At 53.3% G+C, this 15,570-nt stretch overlaps 2 protein-coding genes across 3 annotated transcripts in view; one reads left to right on the top strand and one right to left on the bottom strand.

Annotated features, from left to right (window-relative positions):
- Window positions 1-1,198: 1,198 nt before the first annotated feature.
- On the bottom strand, window positions 1,199-5,290 carry ATF5 (activating transcription factor 5). Its single transcript, XM_081215435.1, has 3 exons — window positions 4,939-5,290; window positions 3,306-3,602; window positions 1,199-2,439 (listed from the first exon to the last, which is right to left on the bottom strand). The coding sequence occupies exons 2-3, from the start codon at window positions 3,481-3,483 to the stop codon at window positions 1,772-1,774; spliced, it is 846 nt and encodes a 281-aa protein (XP_081071561.1). The 5' UTR covers window positions 3,484-3,602; window positions 4,939-5,290; the 3' UTR covers window positions 1,199-1,771.
- The window catches only part of NUP62 (nucleoporin 62), a 25,409-nt gene continuing 14,639 nt past the window's right edge, over window positions 4,801-15,570 (top strand). The window contains exons 1-2 of one of the 2 annotated variants that reach the window (XM_081215433.1): window positions 4,801-5,013; window positions 9,483-9,538. The gene's annotated coding sequence lies outside the window, so the exon portion shown is untranslated. The remainder of the gene's footprint in view (window positions 5,014-9,482; window positions 9,539-15,570) is intronic. The other variant, XM_081215432.1, reaches the window with a different exon arrangement.

Genomic DNA, 15,570 nt, shown 5'->3' with positions numbered 1-15,570 from the left:
TTGTGACTGGCTTATTTCACTTAGCATAATGTCCTCAAGGTACATCCATGTTGTAGCATGTGTTAAAATTTCCTTCCTTTTTAAGGCTGAATCATATTCCTTCCTACAGCTAGGAGTACCCATGTAACATAGCTCTAGACAATGAGATGTAAGCAGAAATCTACCAGAGTCAGCTAAGAAAGATTTGACCTCCTGTCTCAAATTTAGATACAATGCCTGGAGCTGTGGCCTCCATCCTGTGACCATGATGTAAAAGCCAAGAGAATCAGAGAGACCTTGGTAACAGCAGCAGCCTCCCTCTAGACTTCTGTGGAAGAAACTTACGTGCACACCACTGATGGGCAGGTCTGCTGTTACTTGCAGCCAAAAGCATTCATAACTAATACACTTGGTCAAGTTATATCACCTCTGTCTCCCCAACCGGAAGGTAGGTTCCACAGTGGCAGAAAACATGACTTTTTGTCCACCACTATGTGACCAGCCCTTCCTCTCCCAGCCAGCGCCCGGCAGAGACCACACAGATGGAATGAGTGTTTGTGGTTATTCATCCAAAACCTAACAATACCTTCCTTTTGGGTTGACTGAAATAATCATGCAAAATGCTTAAAATAGCACTCGGTACACAGTAAGCCTTCAGAAAACAGATGTAGCTGAATGTCTCCGCCATGGCTACCAGGCCACCTCCCACTTCCTCCGACTTCCCCTGGGAAGCTTTGCTCAGATAGCTGGCTCTTCATCACAGGGTACCCCACAACTGTGCTGCAGCCATCCAGCCCCTTTTGGTGTCACCCTTTTTGGTGACAAGGACCACGGGGAGCTCGCACCTTTGGCTATTCTCTCTTTTCCCTGTCTACGTAAGTAACAAATGGAAGCTAAAAGTGGGTCTTGGACGTTTACCAGTTCAATCAGTCCCATCTTGGCCTTGACTGTGTGTCGGTGTGTGTGTTTGACCGTAAGTATTATGTCATTTCCATTATTATCATTATCGTCTTTGGTCTAAGACTGCCCTCCGAGCAACTTCTCCTCTCAAAGACAAGACGCACAGCCAGAGGAAATTCTTCATTTTATTTCCACTCACAACCCCTGGAAAGGATCAGTCCCCGCCCTCCCTCACCTAGAGGCAGCCCCTCCCCCAACACCTTCACAAAACACTGATTTCCTCCCAGAGCTAAAATGAACACCCAGTCACCCATCATGGCCACTCCCCCCCACCCGCCCACCTCCCCAGCTACCCACTTATCCACCTGCTCTGTGAACTCGGCCACCTTTTTGGTTCCACCCCCAAATGTAGTTCCCCAAGGTCACTTGGCTGATTTTGCTTGTATTCTGCGGGCACCTTTCTTAAAGCCCTCCCTGACTTAGTCTCCAGATGGCTTCCCTGTCCTCCTTTGCATAGACGTTCTGCAGAGATTCCTGGCCTCACTTCCCTGCTTGAGAGACCAGGTTTGCAAGCTCTCCCCTGCCCCCCCAATTCCCCATGGGCCTCGGTTCCTCAGCTGTTAGTTGAAGGGTATAGATGTTGACTAAGGCCAAACATTCCATGATTCTGGGGAGGGAGGAGGGGAGCAAATTCAGAACGGACAGGAAAGGAGGCAAGGATAAAAGGGGAGGGGGAGGGGGAGGGGAGCGAGGAGGAAGGGGGAGGAGGGGGAGGTTGGAAGGCAGCTAGAGGCAGGGGGATGACGGGGGACCTCCCACCTCAGGCCCAGAAACAGAAGTGAGCCACGGCTGAAGAGCAGCTCGCCCGCTATGGCCTGAAGACCCCGCCCAGCTAGCTGGGCCGGGTCCTCTGGCTTCGAGCCTTGTACACTTCGATGAGCAGATTCTTGACGTACTGGATCTCCCGCTCCACCGACTCAGCCCTCTCCCTCAGTTCCCGGTTCCGGGCCTCCAGCCCCTGGCACTCGCCCTCCAGGGCCTCGCCCTCTGCACGCTTCCTCTGGCGGTACCTCAGAGCTGCTGACTTGTTCTGGTCTCTCTTCTTTTGCTTGCGGTCCCCTCGGGTGGCGGCAGGATTGGGGTAGGGGGTGGGGCGGGAGGGTTGAGGGGGAGAAGAAGGGGGTTGCTGTGGCGGGGACAGGGGGGGCGCCAACCCCGAGTCCCCCTGCGCGGCCTCACTGCGGCAGTAGATGGCCAGCAAGTCGAGGGTGTCCGGGGCCAGGGGCGGGGGGAGGTCAAAGGTAGGCAGGGGGAGGGGGAGGGAGAGGGCGGGTGCCGGTGCTGGCTGTGTCGGAGGTGGGGAGGATGGTGGGAGGAGTGGGGCGTCAAGGAAGAAGTCTTCCATCTGCTCTAGCTCCTTCTTGAGGAGGGAGGCCATAGCTTCCAGGTCAGGTGGGGGTGGGGAAGGTGGGGGGAGGGCACCTGAGGGCAAGGGGGGCTCCAGAGGGAGGAGGGCTGTAAAGTCCACCCGCTCGGTCATCCAGTCAGAGAAGCCATCGCCTGGAGGATTGGAGAGGGGCAGAAAGCTCCTTGAGTTCCTAAGCCTCCACCCAACCAGGTCCCACTCACGACTACCTCATTCGTCCCATTCATTGAGTAAAACCACCAACCAGCCAATCGGTCAGCCAACCAATCAAGGAATCATCAAACCAGTCAACAGACCAACAGACCAGCCAACTAACCGACCAATTAGCCAAACAATCAATGAACCAGTCAACCAACCAATGACCCAAACAACAAAACAACCAGCCATTTCTTCAACCATTCCAACATCCTCTTTACTGATTAGCCTGCACCTGTGGTTTCTTGATTTACCCTCTAGTTTACTCGTAAACGGCAAATTAAATCACACATAAACACACCCTGTTTCATCTTTAATTATTGAAAACCCACTATGTACCAAGCATTTGGGATACACTAATGAATAAAACACTTCCTGCCTCAGGAGCTCTGCCTATGCTGTTTCCTCCACCTGAAAAGCTCTTCCCTTTTCATGGCTCATTCCTTACCATTCTTTAGGTCTCAGCCAAAATGTTACTGACTTGGAGAGGGTTTCCTGGCTCCCCACTCTAAACGTGTCCTTGTTGTCATTTTTAAGCTCAGCTACTAAGTGTTTCCCACTTATCCCCATGCATCATCATTTAATATGTCTCTTGTCTGTCTCCCCAGTAGAGTGTGAGCTCCAAGAGGGCAGGGATCATGTCAGTCTTGTTTCCAGCTGTATCCCCAGCACCTAAGACAGTGCCTGACATATTATACATGCTCAATAAACACTTATTGAATGAATGAAAAATGAATGAATGAATTCTTCTCCCCTGCCCCCCACAGCCCAGCTCACCCCACCTCCATTCTTTGCCTGCCCTTACCTGCCAGGGGCTCTCCCCCCCCTGGAAGCCCGCCCTCCAGGGCTCCCCCAAGGACCTCACAGGGGCCCAGTGGGGCAGGGGCCAGGGGGAGTTTCCCATAGTCTACGAGCCAGCCCAGCCCGCTAGCTGGGAGCAGGGTCCTGTTCAGCTCCAGCCCCAGGGTCGCCAGGAGTGACATGGCTGGAGCACGGGCGTTGGGCACGGATGGCAATGGAGAAGGCTGCACCAACAACTGGCAGGAGGCTCTGGCGGTTACTCAGCTGGACGAAGACAGGCACCAAGGCAAGAGTGGAGTACCTACGAGTGTGACACAAAAGTGAGTGGGTCAGGGGGCCAGCCTCACCTACTGCCAAAGCCACGGGGAAACCAAGCCATACCCCCAGGGCCCCGAGATTCCTTGCCCTTTCAGAATTCTAAATCTGCCCTTTCTTTCCCCAAATCTGAGCCCCACCCATTCCCAAGGGAATTCTCTTTAGGCCCGACTTACTTTTTTTCAGAATTCCCCAGACCCAATCCTTCCAATACAGAAACCTTATGGTCTCCCAGGGGAATTTCCTTAAGTCCCTCCCACCTACCGCATAGTATTCCGTTTCATTAAAAAAAAAAAAAAACCACCCCAGGGGAATTTTCTTGCAGCCACACCTCTTCCTCTAAAATACATCCTTTAGGCCCCACCTCCTCCCTAGAGTCCATCTCAAATCTCTTCCCAGGGGAATTCCCCCTGTCCCGCCCCTTCATCAATGTCATCCGTTCGAATCCCACCCTTGCCTTTGAATTTTGCGGTGATCGCCACTGTCCCTCCAAGTCCCGCCCCCACGGTTCATTTTAGCTCCACCCCTCCCCGACGATTCCCCAGAGGCCTCGCCTCTTTCTCAGATAGAAACACCATCCCCTCAGCTAACGGTTTTCTTAGTCCCGCCCCTTCTCACCGTGGGTTACCCCCCCCAAGCCCCACCCTCCGTGACGCCTCTTATCCTAGCTCCAAACCCTTAAACGGGTCGTTTCTAAGTCCCGCCTTCTCCCCTGTCAATCTAAACAGCCCCCCGCCCGCCCCCAGAAGGTGCCTGAATGAAATGGAGGGAAGATGTGCTTTGCGCCTGAGCAAAGTGGAGGCGGGCGGGTGGAGGCTGCAGGCGGAGAACAGCTCCCCACTCTCCACCATCCACACGCGGCTCCCTCGCCGAGGGCTAAAGCGCATGCTCCACCGCCGTAGCGGCCGCATTACTCCCTCAGGCCTCCGCCCTCCTGGGGGTCAGTGCGCACGTGCGGCTGCTTACTGCCCGCCCTTTGCATAGAAATACTACCGCTGGTGGACAGATGCGCATGAGCAATCGCTCGCAGACTCATTCGGGGCGGGGGGGAACAACCACCTTCTCTGGGAACTAGTGCGCAGGCGCAAACGCACAGGGGCTGTCTTTAAACACCAACGTTGTCTGGAAGAACGCACCCTCCCCCCATCGGCCCGAGTGCGCATGCTCGATCGCGCGCGAACGACCTGTCTTCCCTCTTCTGCGCCTGCGCGACCGTGATTCCTCAGTCTCGTCTCCCTACCCCCCAGACTCGGCCGTGAGGGCCGCGAGCTTCGAAAGGGCGGGAAACGCCGTTGGAGAGGGAGAGGCGAGCGGTTACTCACTCCATGGCTGCGCAAAGGAGAGGCGGCGGCGGCCTCGGCTGAAGAAAGACGGCAGGAGCGGAGAGCGCAGGCGCGGTGAGCGCAGAGACTGGCCTGGGGCACAGAGGGGTTGCGGCTACAGAGCCATGGCCGGGGCTACGCGGGCTGAGGTGGCGTCGCGGTAGTGTGAGGAGAAATCATGATCTGAGGATGGGGAATGAGGCGACCCCGGGGACTGGGGACAGATATACCGGGGGTGGCGCAGCACGGCCTGCCCGAATCCTTCCGCGCCCCGCCCCGCGCGGCCTCAACCGTGAGGCGGGCCTGACCGCCCGCCCTCGGGGATCCCGGGACCCGGCCCCCTCCTCCTTCCGACCACGGGAGTTCGGGCGTCTCCTTTCTCTGACCTGTGGATCTAGCCCCGCTTTCCTCCCAACCTCGGGGGTTCCGACCCTTCTTTCCCTCTGCCTCTGGGGTCCGGTTCCCTCCTCACTGGGGTCCGCGGTCCGGCTCTCTGCTTCCTCTGATTTGGTGACTCGGCCCTTCCTCTTCCCTGAGACCCGCACTAGTTCGTTTCTCCTTTCCTTTCCCCTGCTTCGCGAATTTCCGGTCAGCCACATGTTGATCTCTTTATCCTTAACTGCCGTCCCACTCTGAGAACACCTTTTGTGGCTTAGAATCTGGCGTGAGTCACAGAGCACGCTCCGTTCAAGTCAGAGACCGGCGAGGGTGGCCTTGGGCAAATAACTTAAATTCTCTAGCCTCTCAGATAGGGGATTATTTGTAAAGTAAGGAGAATCATCACGTGTACCTGGTGGGGTCGTTTGTGAGAAGTAAGTCCATTCCTGTGAAACCCAGATCCCACCTCCTATGTGCTCGCTCGGCCTCTTTTATCATCAGTTGGAGGGAACTCTGGGCCCCAGCGTCAACCCTTCCGACCCCCGTGGCCGGAGCCCCAGACACTTAACCATGCAGCCCTTGCTGATAGGTCGTTCTTGTGTTTCCTCCACTCCTCCAAGGTGATTTCCAGCCATCCCCGCCCTCTCCCATTCAAATGATGGACGCTCAGCCCCTGGTGCAGGGAGTCGGTCACCGCCCAGTCTTATCTTTTCTCCATCCCCTGCCAACCTCTCCTCAGCCCTTACCCTCAGCACTCCTTTCAGGCCCGTTGGTTCATTCTTTTGTCCCTGCCCCTCTCCTAGACTTCCTTTGGAAAGACCCTCTACCTCGGCTGCCCACCACCACCACCACCACCCGCCTCCCGCCACTAGATCAGTCTTCACACTCTGCCAGAAAGAGGGAGATCTGTACTTGCATTGCTAAAAGAGATCGGGCTTCCTAGCCATCCGCTCCCCCTGCACTGGACCCTCCACCAGCCCCAAGTGGATGTGGGTCTTTCCTGTGCAGCAGAAACCCCTCCTTTTCCCACCCTGCATTCATCCACATCAGGACATCACACCTGGATTTCAGCTTTTCATCACTTTTGTGGTGCTTATGAGACTGAATCAAGATCCAAAGAAGGGGGGACCCGGATCTTGAGAGTTAGCTGGGAGTGAAGACACACAGGCTTTTTTTTTTTTTTCCTTCCAAATGCATGTGCTCTTTTTTTCTCCCAGTTTTATTGAGATATAATTGACATGTAGCACTGTATAAGTTTAAGGTGTACAACATAATGATTTGACTTACGTACCTTGTGAATGGATTACCACAATAAGTTTAGTGAACATCCATCACCTCCTACAGTTACAACACTAAAGAAAAAGAAAAAATACATACGTTTTTCCTTGTGATGAGAACTCTAGGATTTATACTCTTAACAACTTTCATATACAACATATAGCAGAGTTAATTATATTTATCATATTGTACATTATATCCCTCGTACAGGCTGCTGTTGCATACAGGAAGTCTTTCTTGGGATCTGACCATGTTCCCTTATGATACTTCCTGTCCACTCTGCCAACTCTTGCCCTACAGGGGCTACGTTATTACCAAGGCAGCATAGAGTAGTGGTTAAGAGCAGTCTCTGGAGCCAAGTTGTTGGGTTCAAACGCTGAGTACACCCCACTTACTAGCTTACTGGCAATTTCCTTTCCCTGTGCCTCGGTTACCATTAACAGTGCCAGAATAAAGCATAGAGTTGAGTAAATAGAAACGTACTGATGTACGTGGCCGTTAATAGTACCTGCTTCTTAGTACTGTTTTGAGGATTAAATGAGTTAATCCAGGTCAAGTGCGCTTAGACTAGTGCCTGGCACGCAGTAGGTGCTACATAAGGAGTTTTTATTACTACTGTTATTGAGGTGGATGTGTTTTATCTCCATTGCTAAGCAGTAGTGCTTTTAAAGTTCTTTTAAGTAAGAAGTAAGGACCGACTTCCACTCCTCAGTGTAGATATTTGAGCGGTAGCAGGTGGGATTAGGGGAGTCTGTTGGACAGGCCGCTGGCAGTGAGGGCACAGTCATCCCCTGTCTTCTTCGAGAAGACCTTCTAGATTATAACAGGAGGACTAGGTAGAGTATTTTTATTTAAATAAACTTTTTATTTTGGAATAATTGTAGATGTACTGAAAAGCTGCAGAGACAGTGCAGAGAGTCCCCTTACACCCCTCATCCAGTCTCTGTCACTGGACATCTTGCATTATGCTCGTACATTTGTCACAATTCAGGAGCCAACATCAGTACATTTCTATTACCTAGACTCCACCTTGTCTTCTGATTTCACCAGTTGTTCGCTAACGCCCTTCCTTTGTTCCAGGATCCCCTCCAGGATGCCGTCTTACACTTAGTCGTCCGTCTCTTTAGCCACCTCTGTTCTGCAAAGGCTTTTTAGACTTTCCTTGTCTCTCATGACCCTGACAGTTTTGAAAAGTGCAGGTTGAATATTCTATGGAATGTCCCTCCATTTGGTTTTGTCTCATAGATGGGGATTATGGGGTTTTGACTGGATGACCAGGTAGGATATTTTTTAATACCTGGGAATGAACTTAGTGTGGGAATCTTGCTGCCAGTAGATTGCGGCGTTTGCTGACTGAGAAGACCCTGGTCCCCCTGTCCCAGCCCCTTGTGCCTTTTTCTCTCTCCATCTGTTGGGTCCCATAGAGTTGAGTTCTGGTGCCAATTACCCCCCCCCGCTACGTGGCCTGACTCAGTCCTGCGGAACTGGTGCCAGCTTGCACACTGAGCTCTGTAGCCCTTCAGGGCATATTCGAATTTATGGGCGGTGGGTCATCAGTGGTGCCTGTGAGCCCAGGTCTTGGCACCCTGAACCCTCTCCCCACACCCACCTCTGGACCTATTGCCCATCCAGGACTCAGATGCCTTGGCCTCCCCCAGCTTCACAAAGTCCTCTGGGGTCCAGCTGCCCCAGGCCCTTCAACCCTGAGCTGGGGCTGGGAGCATGGGTGGGGCTGCTGGGGACTCTTTTTCAGTGCGGAGGAGCCAGGCTTGGGGAGTGAGGTGGCAATTGCAGGCAGGTTGCATCACCCTGGCTGTTTGACGGGGAGGGGGAGTGAGGGGATTCCCTGGGGGCCCCCCTGCGCACCCGGCAACTGTTCCTGGTTAGTGAAGTCCTGGATTGGAGAGAGGCCCCAGCACAGCAAGGGAGGGGTTTGGGGAGGGGGAGGGAGAGCAACCTGTGCAGAACCCTGAGAATCAGGCTCCATGCCAAGAACTACCAAGAACAGACTCAGATCACAGAGGCTGACCCGCTCAGCTTGCAGGGGGCAAGGTGTCATGTACAGTCACACTGCTGGTTAGAGCCCGGGCCTCCGCCATATAGCTTCCAAGGCCCTGCTGGTCCCAGGGAGAGCCTGTCCTCTCTCAGATGTGTGGGGTCCCTGACCCCCAGCTCAGGATGTAGCCTGCTGGGAGGCCACCAAGCCTGGACCTTCACCTCGGGTCTGCTGCTGCTCACAATTGCCGAATTCTATTGATTGTGACCTGCCCCTCCCCATCCCCTGTCCCAGAGGAGGCCCTCCTCACCTGTCCTATTGCAGAACCCCGAACTGGTCTCCCAGTCAAGGTGACGGGCCTGCAGTGATGAAAGAGGCACCGAGTTTTCCATCAGATGGACCCAGGTTTCAATCCCAAGCCCATACCACCTAGTCCTGGCCAAGGGTGCACACGAGGCCCCTACTCTGCCTTGGCCTCAGCTGCCTTCCGAAAAGTGGCTCAGATCGCTTCTCAACCTTTTGGCTAAGATGAAGTGAAAAGTGGCTCAGAGCCTTGACTCTGGAGCCAGCCTGCTAGGTTCACATCCCAACGCCACTTATTTGACCCTCGGCAAGTGACATCTTCTCTCTGTGATTCAGTTTCCTCATCCATAAAATGGGGATAAGATGACCCACCTCCTAGGATTATCGTGAGGATTAAATCGGTAAATGTATGTAAAATTCCTAGAACGGAGCCTGCCTAATTATGAGCATTAATTATTTCTCTTTAAGGCTTAGGTGCTGAGGGGATTATATGAAATGATGTAGGTAAAGCCCAGCACTTACCAGGAACTCAAGGTCAACCCATGTTTGTTTCTCTTCGTATTCCTACCCCACTTTGTTCTGCTTTCAGAGCCGCCTCGAAGGCAGATGTCTGTGTATGTGACTGTTTCCCTGAGCACTTAGAGGGTAAGTCCGGACCCTCCTCATTCCCAAGAATCATTCCTCACAGCCCCCAGCCCTGCGCTGTAGCCTCACTAGGCATCAGTTCTCTTGTTTTGGCCGTGCTGTGGGGCAGGCAGGGATCTCAGTTCCCCGACCAGGGATCAAACCCGTGCCCCCTGCAGTGGAAGCACGGAGTCCCAACTGCTGGTGGTCCCAACTGCTGGACCACCAGGGAAGTCCCGCATCAGTTTATTTTTAAATGAGTTGCTCAGGCACAGAGACTGGGGAATTCAGTCCTGTGGCCTCTGAAGGGGCACTAGGGCAGGTGTCTGCATCATGCAGGCCAGGAGGGCAGAGGTTGGGGGTGGGCGTCTTGGCAAACAAGGGCAGGAAGGCCAAGGCCAGTTCAGCTGGGGAAAGGGCAGTGCAGGGGCCAGGCACACAGAACACAGGTCTGCCACGTGGCCCAGCGGCTCAGAGTCCTCCAGAGTCCCTTCCCTCCCCCTCGCTCCTGCTACATCTTCCTCAGCAGAGGCAGCCACAGCTCCCAGAGCCTGGCGAGGCCCCATACTGCTGCACCAGCTCCAGCACCCTCGATGGTCATCTTCTGTTTTCATTTCCTGTGGCCACTGTAACAAATTGCCGCGAACTTAGTGGCTTAAAACAACATGCATTTATTCCCTTTCAGTTCTGGAGACCAGAAGTCTAAAAGGGGTCCTTCTCGAGGCTCTAGGGGAGAATCCATTTCCTGGCCTTTTCCAGCTTTGAGAGGCTGCCTGCATTCCTTGGCTCATGGCCCCTTCCTTGAATCACTTCTACCTCTGCTTCCATCATCATGTCCCCTATCTCCTCCTTTGATACTCTTGCCCTCCCTCTTATAAAGACCCTTGTGATTACGTTAGGGCACACCCCAAAAATCCAGTATAGTGTCTCCATCTCTAGATCCTTAATTTAACCACATCTGTAAAGTCCCTTTTGCCATATAGGGTAACGTTCACAGATTCTGAGGACTAGGATGTGGACATCTTTGGGCGTGTTATCCATCCTACCACGCCTCCCCTCTCGGAACCTCAGTTTCCTCATCTGGGAGCTAAAGGCGAGCGCCAGCCCTGGCATACCCCTCCCTCATGTGCCCACAGGGAGTGGACAGGGTAAACTGAAGGTAATTGACAGCAGTGTCCTGGAGCTCAGGACACGTCACTTACCACTGTGTGGCCTTCAGCAAGGTGCTGTGCCCCCACGTGCTACATCAGAAGAGCAGGGACAATAGCAGAGGGCAGTGGTGAGGACCAGAGATAACGTGTGAAAAGGCCTAGAACGATGCCTGGCTCCGCGAGCGAGCTGTCCCCGCAGGCACGGTGCTGCTCAGGGTCAGCCCATGTGCCCTGCAACAGTGGCGGCCTGGCAGTGCAGAGCTTCAGGTTTCATAGAAGTGAGAAATCCAGACTTTTCCATGAGATCCAAGTTTTAAAAGGTTGGTGAGTCACTCAGAGAAACCTCAACAAACCACGAGTGCGGATAGGCTGGGGCCGAGGGCCCTCCCTGACCTTTGTGTGCGGTGATTCCCAACCCCCTGCTCCCAACCCCACATCTGTCATCCTCTGCCCAGAGCAGAGAACTAAAGGAACTGAGGACTTCTCGGTGCAGGGCCACACACACCCCCGAGCTGCTCCCCCCACCCCCCCACCGGACTGACCCAGCTTGAAAGGGTGCCGGCCTCACTTAGTCTCTGCCCAGCCTATGTGCAGTTGGGGAGGGCAGTGTTTGTGGGGAGCAGGGAAGGGGGTCTCTAGGGAATCATCTGGGAAGGTTGGGTTCCTGCTGAAGGGGGGCTGGTGTCCTTCATCAGCCATCCATGCCCCCAGGACCTCCAGTACATGTAGTCAAACCATTTGGGTTTCTTGCTTGCCACAGCTGTGGGGCCACCCACCTTGGGGGCCCATGGGGCATCTCAGGAAGGGGGTGTCAGAGAGGACTTTTAGGGGCTGGGCTGGGTTAGGTGACTGGGGAGGGTTCAGGGAAGTGGGGTTTTGCTCTGGATTGGAGGCCGGCAGGGAGCAGGGGCAAGTCCGTGACCAGCGTCCTTTGTCAGTGGAGCTGATGTTGTGCTTAGTTAAGAAGCAGCCGTCAGCTCTGAGCCAGGAGAGTGATGTTTGGTCATTTTTGTGCTTTGGACAGTATGTTTCTGTCTGTGTTGAGACGTGTCAAGATCCATCATCACAACCAGGGTGGCCTTGCCTGATGTGTTCTGTTAAGTTGTTTATGCCCAGCAGGAGAGTACCAGGGCCAGCTGTCAGGGCTGCTCTTCCCTTTCTCACAGCAAACCTGCTCCTCGTGCCCGATGGGGGATGGGAGGTGGAGGGCAGCTGCAGCGCAGCCTGTACCCCTGCCTTGAGGTGGGCCTTGGATGCACCATACCCCCAGGTTTGCTTGGGCACAAAGGGAAATAGCAAGGCCTGAATGAATGCAGTTGGCACCCACTGGGATGGCCAGTCATAGTGGGAGCCAAGGGAGCAAGAGGGGGGGGGTTTGAGGCAGAGGCAGGGGACCACAGCAGGAACACCTCACAGGCCTGAGAGGTCCCCCAGGACTGCCCCACGGGGGGCTTTGAGGGCCAGCGGCCAGCAGGGCCCCAGACCTCAGAGCTGTTAGGTTTGTTCAGTAGCCCTTTGCCCTTCTCCTGCCCGCCCCCACCCAGAGCAGGAACAGATTCCGGCGGGGGCCGGGGGGACGCGGGGCAGGAAAGAGCAGCTGAGGCCCCCGCTTCACTCCAAGCGTCAGAGTCTATCCTGCAGTGGGGGAAAGCATACGGCACTGAGTTGGATTTGAGAGTGAAACCCGAACCGCTAAACTAGTCTGGAAGGTGATGGAGGTGACCTGGGATGTCATTAGGGAACAGGAAGGGGGTGTTGGACATGGCACGCGATGGGGGTGCGTAGTGGTGAAAAGGGTCACACTGGAGAGGCTCCTGATGCCCCAGCTTAGCTCTGGGGCCAGACAGCCTCGGTCAGTCCTAACCACCTGGGCGACTTTGGGCAAGTTACTGAAGTTCTCTTGGCTTCAGTTTGCTCATCTGTAAAATGGGAACGCTGGTAGTTCCTGCCTCCTTGGGTTGTAGTCAGTACAGGTAAAGCACTACAAACAGGGCACAGCACATAATAAATGTCCAGAAGTGTTAGTGCGGTGGTTGATACCCAGGGATAGGTAGGGACTGTGATTGGTTTTAATCTCAGAATCAAAGCCACCCTGCCCCCCACCTCTGGTGGTTTTCACCTGGTTCCCAGAAAAACCATCTCCATGGCAACTGCCTCTACCACAACCTGGACCTTTGCCTCCCTCCCCCACTGACATCACTGCCTCTCCCTTGGGACACTGGTGTTGCTTACAAGAGAGAGGCTGGGGAGGGAGCACAGGTGTGTGTGGTTCTGTCTACACACACACACACACACACACACACACACGCACGCACGCACGCGCACATGCGCGCGCCCATCCACCTGTGGTGCTCTTTTTTTTTTTGCGGTATGCGGGCCTCTCACCGCTGTGGCCTCTCCCACTGCGGAGCACAGGCTCCGGACGCGCAGGCCCAGCGGCCACGGCTCACAGGCCCAGCCGCTCCGCGGCATGTGGGATCCTCCCGGACCGGGGCACAAACCCGCGTCCCCTGCATCGGCAGGTGGACTCTCAACCACTGCGCCACCAGGGAAGCCCCACCTGTGGTGCTCTTAAAAGTCCCTTGGCCCTGGTGCTTCAGCCCCACACTGAGTCTTGTATCTGTGGTGTATCTGTGCCAGGCTGCGTTTCCACTGGAACCCCTTGTTGGCCTCAGCTGACTGGAGCATTTCAACTACAGTTTCCTCCCCAGCCCATTCTCAACCAGCTGTACTCATCCCCACAAGAAAGTGTGATCCTATCTTTAGAAGTAGCTCTGCCCAGCCCCTGCCTTCTCAGCCCCTCCCTGGCATCCCATGCTTGGTTGGTTTGTTTAATGGCTTTATTGAAATACTGGGGGGAAAAAAGCATAATTCACATCCATTTATTAAAGTGTACAATTCAGTGGTTTTTATACATTCAGAGTTGTGTACTCATGACCACAATCTAATTTTAGAACATATTTATCACTCCAGAGAGAAGCCCCATACCTCTTAGTGGTCACTCTCCGTGCTCCCATCCCTCGGCAACCACTAACCTGCTTTCTCTCTCTGTAGATTTGCCTATTCTGGACATTTCATATGAATGGAATCATACAATAGGTGGCCTTTTGTGTCTAGTTTTCTAGGTTCATCTGTTTTGTAGCATACGTCAATACTTTATTCCTTTTTTTTTTTTTTTTTTTTTTTTTTTTTTTGAGGTACGCGGGCCTCTCACTGTTGTGGCCTCTCCCGTTGCGGAGCACAGTCCCCGGACGCGCAGGCTCAGCAGCCATGGCTCACGGGCCCAGCCGCTCCACGGCATGTGGGATCTTCCCGGACCGGGGCACGAACCCGTGTCCCCTGCATCGGCAGGCGGACTCTCAACCACTACGCCACCAGGGAAGCCCTTTATTCCTGTTTAAAGCTGCATAACATTTCATTTTATCCATTCATCAATTGATGGACGTTTGGGTTGTTTCTACTTTTTGGCTGTTACCGAATATGTGTGTACTAGTTTTGTGTGGACATATGTTTTCATTTCTCTTGGGAGATACCTAGGAGTAGAATTGCTGGATCGTAGGATAACTCTGTGTTTAACCTTTTGAGGAACTGCCATACTGTTTTCTAAAGTGGCTGCACTATCTTACGTTCCCACTAGCGATGAGGGTTCGAGTTTCTCCACATCCTAACCAACGCTTGATATTGTCCACCTTTTTTGTTATTTTAATCCTAGTGGCACCAGTGAACTGGTATCTCATTGTGGTTTTGATTTGCATTTCCCGAAGGCTAACAGTGCTTTTCCCATGCTTATCACCCATTTGTGTATCTTCTTTGGCATCTTGTGGTTTTCACACAGGGCATTTAACACTGTTCTTCAAGGCAGCCTTTGCCCTTCTGAGCTTTTGCCTGGAATGAGCTATTGATCTAACCCCTTCCCACCTTGACTAACTCCTCCACATCCTTCAAAACAGGCTTAAACATCCCTTCCTTCTCTAGGACAGTGTCCTTGCCCCTCCCCTGGGCTTCCAGTAGGTTCTAACCAAAGCTCTTTCACAGTGTCTACCTGTTGTCCAACAATTTATCTCTTTGTTACCCTCAGTAAACTCCGAATTATTTAAGGACAGGAACCTTGTCATATCCTGACTTTGACATTTATGTTGACATGGAGCAAGTTACTTAACTCTAAAACGGAGATGCTAATGGTACCTACCCTGTGGTAGAAGCAGTGAGAACTAAACCAGTTAGTACATGGAAAGCACTTAGAATAGTACCTGGCACAAAGCAACCTGGATCTGTTTATTGGGTTAACAAGCATTTGCTGAGTGCCCCCAGTGACCAGCAACTGTCACAGACATTGGGGTACAGCAGTGGAGATCACGGACCAAAATCCTGCCCTTCATGGATCCGTCGTTCTATTGGGGAGACAGACAACAAATGAGGTCTGAAAATGGAATATATTGTATTTCAGATGATGCTGGGTCCTAAGGATAGCTGGGGAAGAGCTTACTGAGTAGGTAACATTTTAGCAAAGACCTGAAGGAGGTAAGGGAGTGAGCTATGGGGCCGTCAGAGTGTTCGAGAGAGAGAAAACAGCAAATGCAAAGACCCTGAGGCAGGAGTGCTTTAGGCGTGTGTGCAGAACAGCAGGAAGGCCTGTGGGGCTGGAGTGGAGTGATGGAGGCAAAGGGTGGTTAGTGATGGGGGCACCTTTTGGCTGTTGGGAATAATGCTGCTGTGAATGTTTGTGCACAAGTTTTTGTTTGACTACCTGTTTTCAATTCTGGTAGCTTTTCCTTCCTCACATTTATAACACTGGGTTTTTGAGGACAGGTGGCCATGCCATATTGTCTTTGTTTGCCCAGCCCAAGGCCTGTCCTGTCCTGTCCTAAGTCTCAGTGGATGTTTGTTGACTGAATGAATGAG

This window comes from Mesoplodon bidens (genome assembly GCF_964165515.1).
Source record: "Mesoplodon bidens genome assembly, chromosome: 18".
Lineage (NCBI taxonomy): Eukaryota > Metazoa > Chordata > Mammalia > Artiodactyla > Ziphiidae > Mesoplodon > Mesoplodon bidens.
The sequence above is the reverse complement of the archived record's forward strand: the minus strand, read 5'-3'. Positions and strand labels throughout refer to the sequence as shown.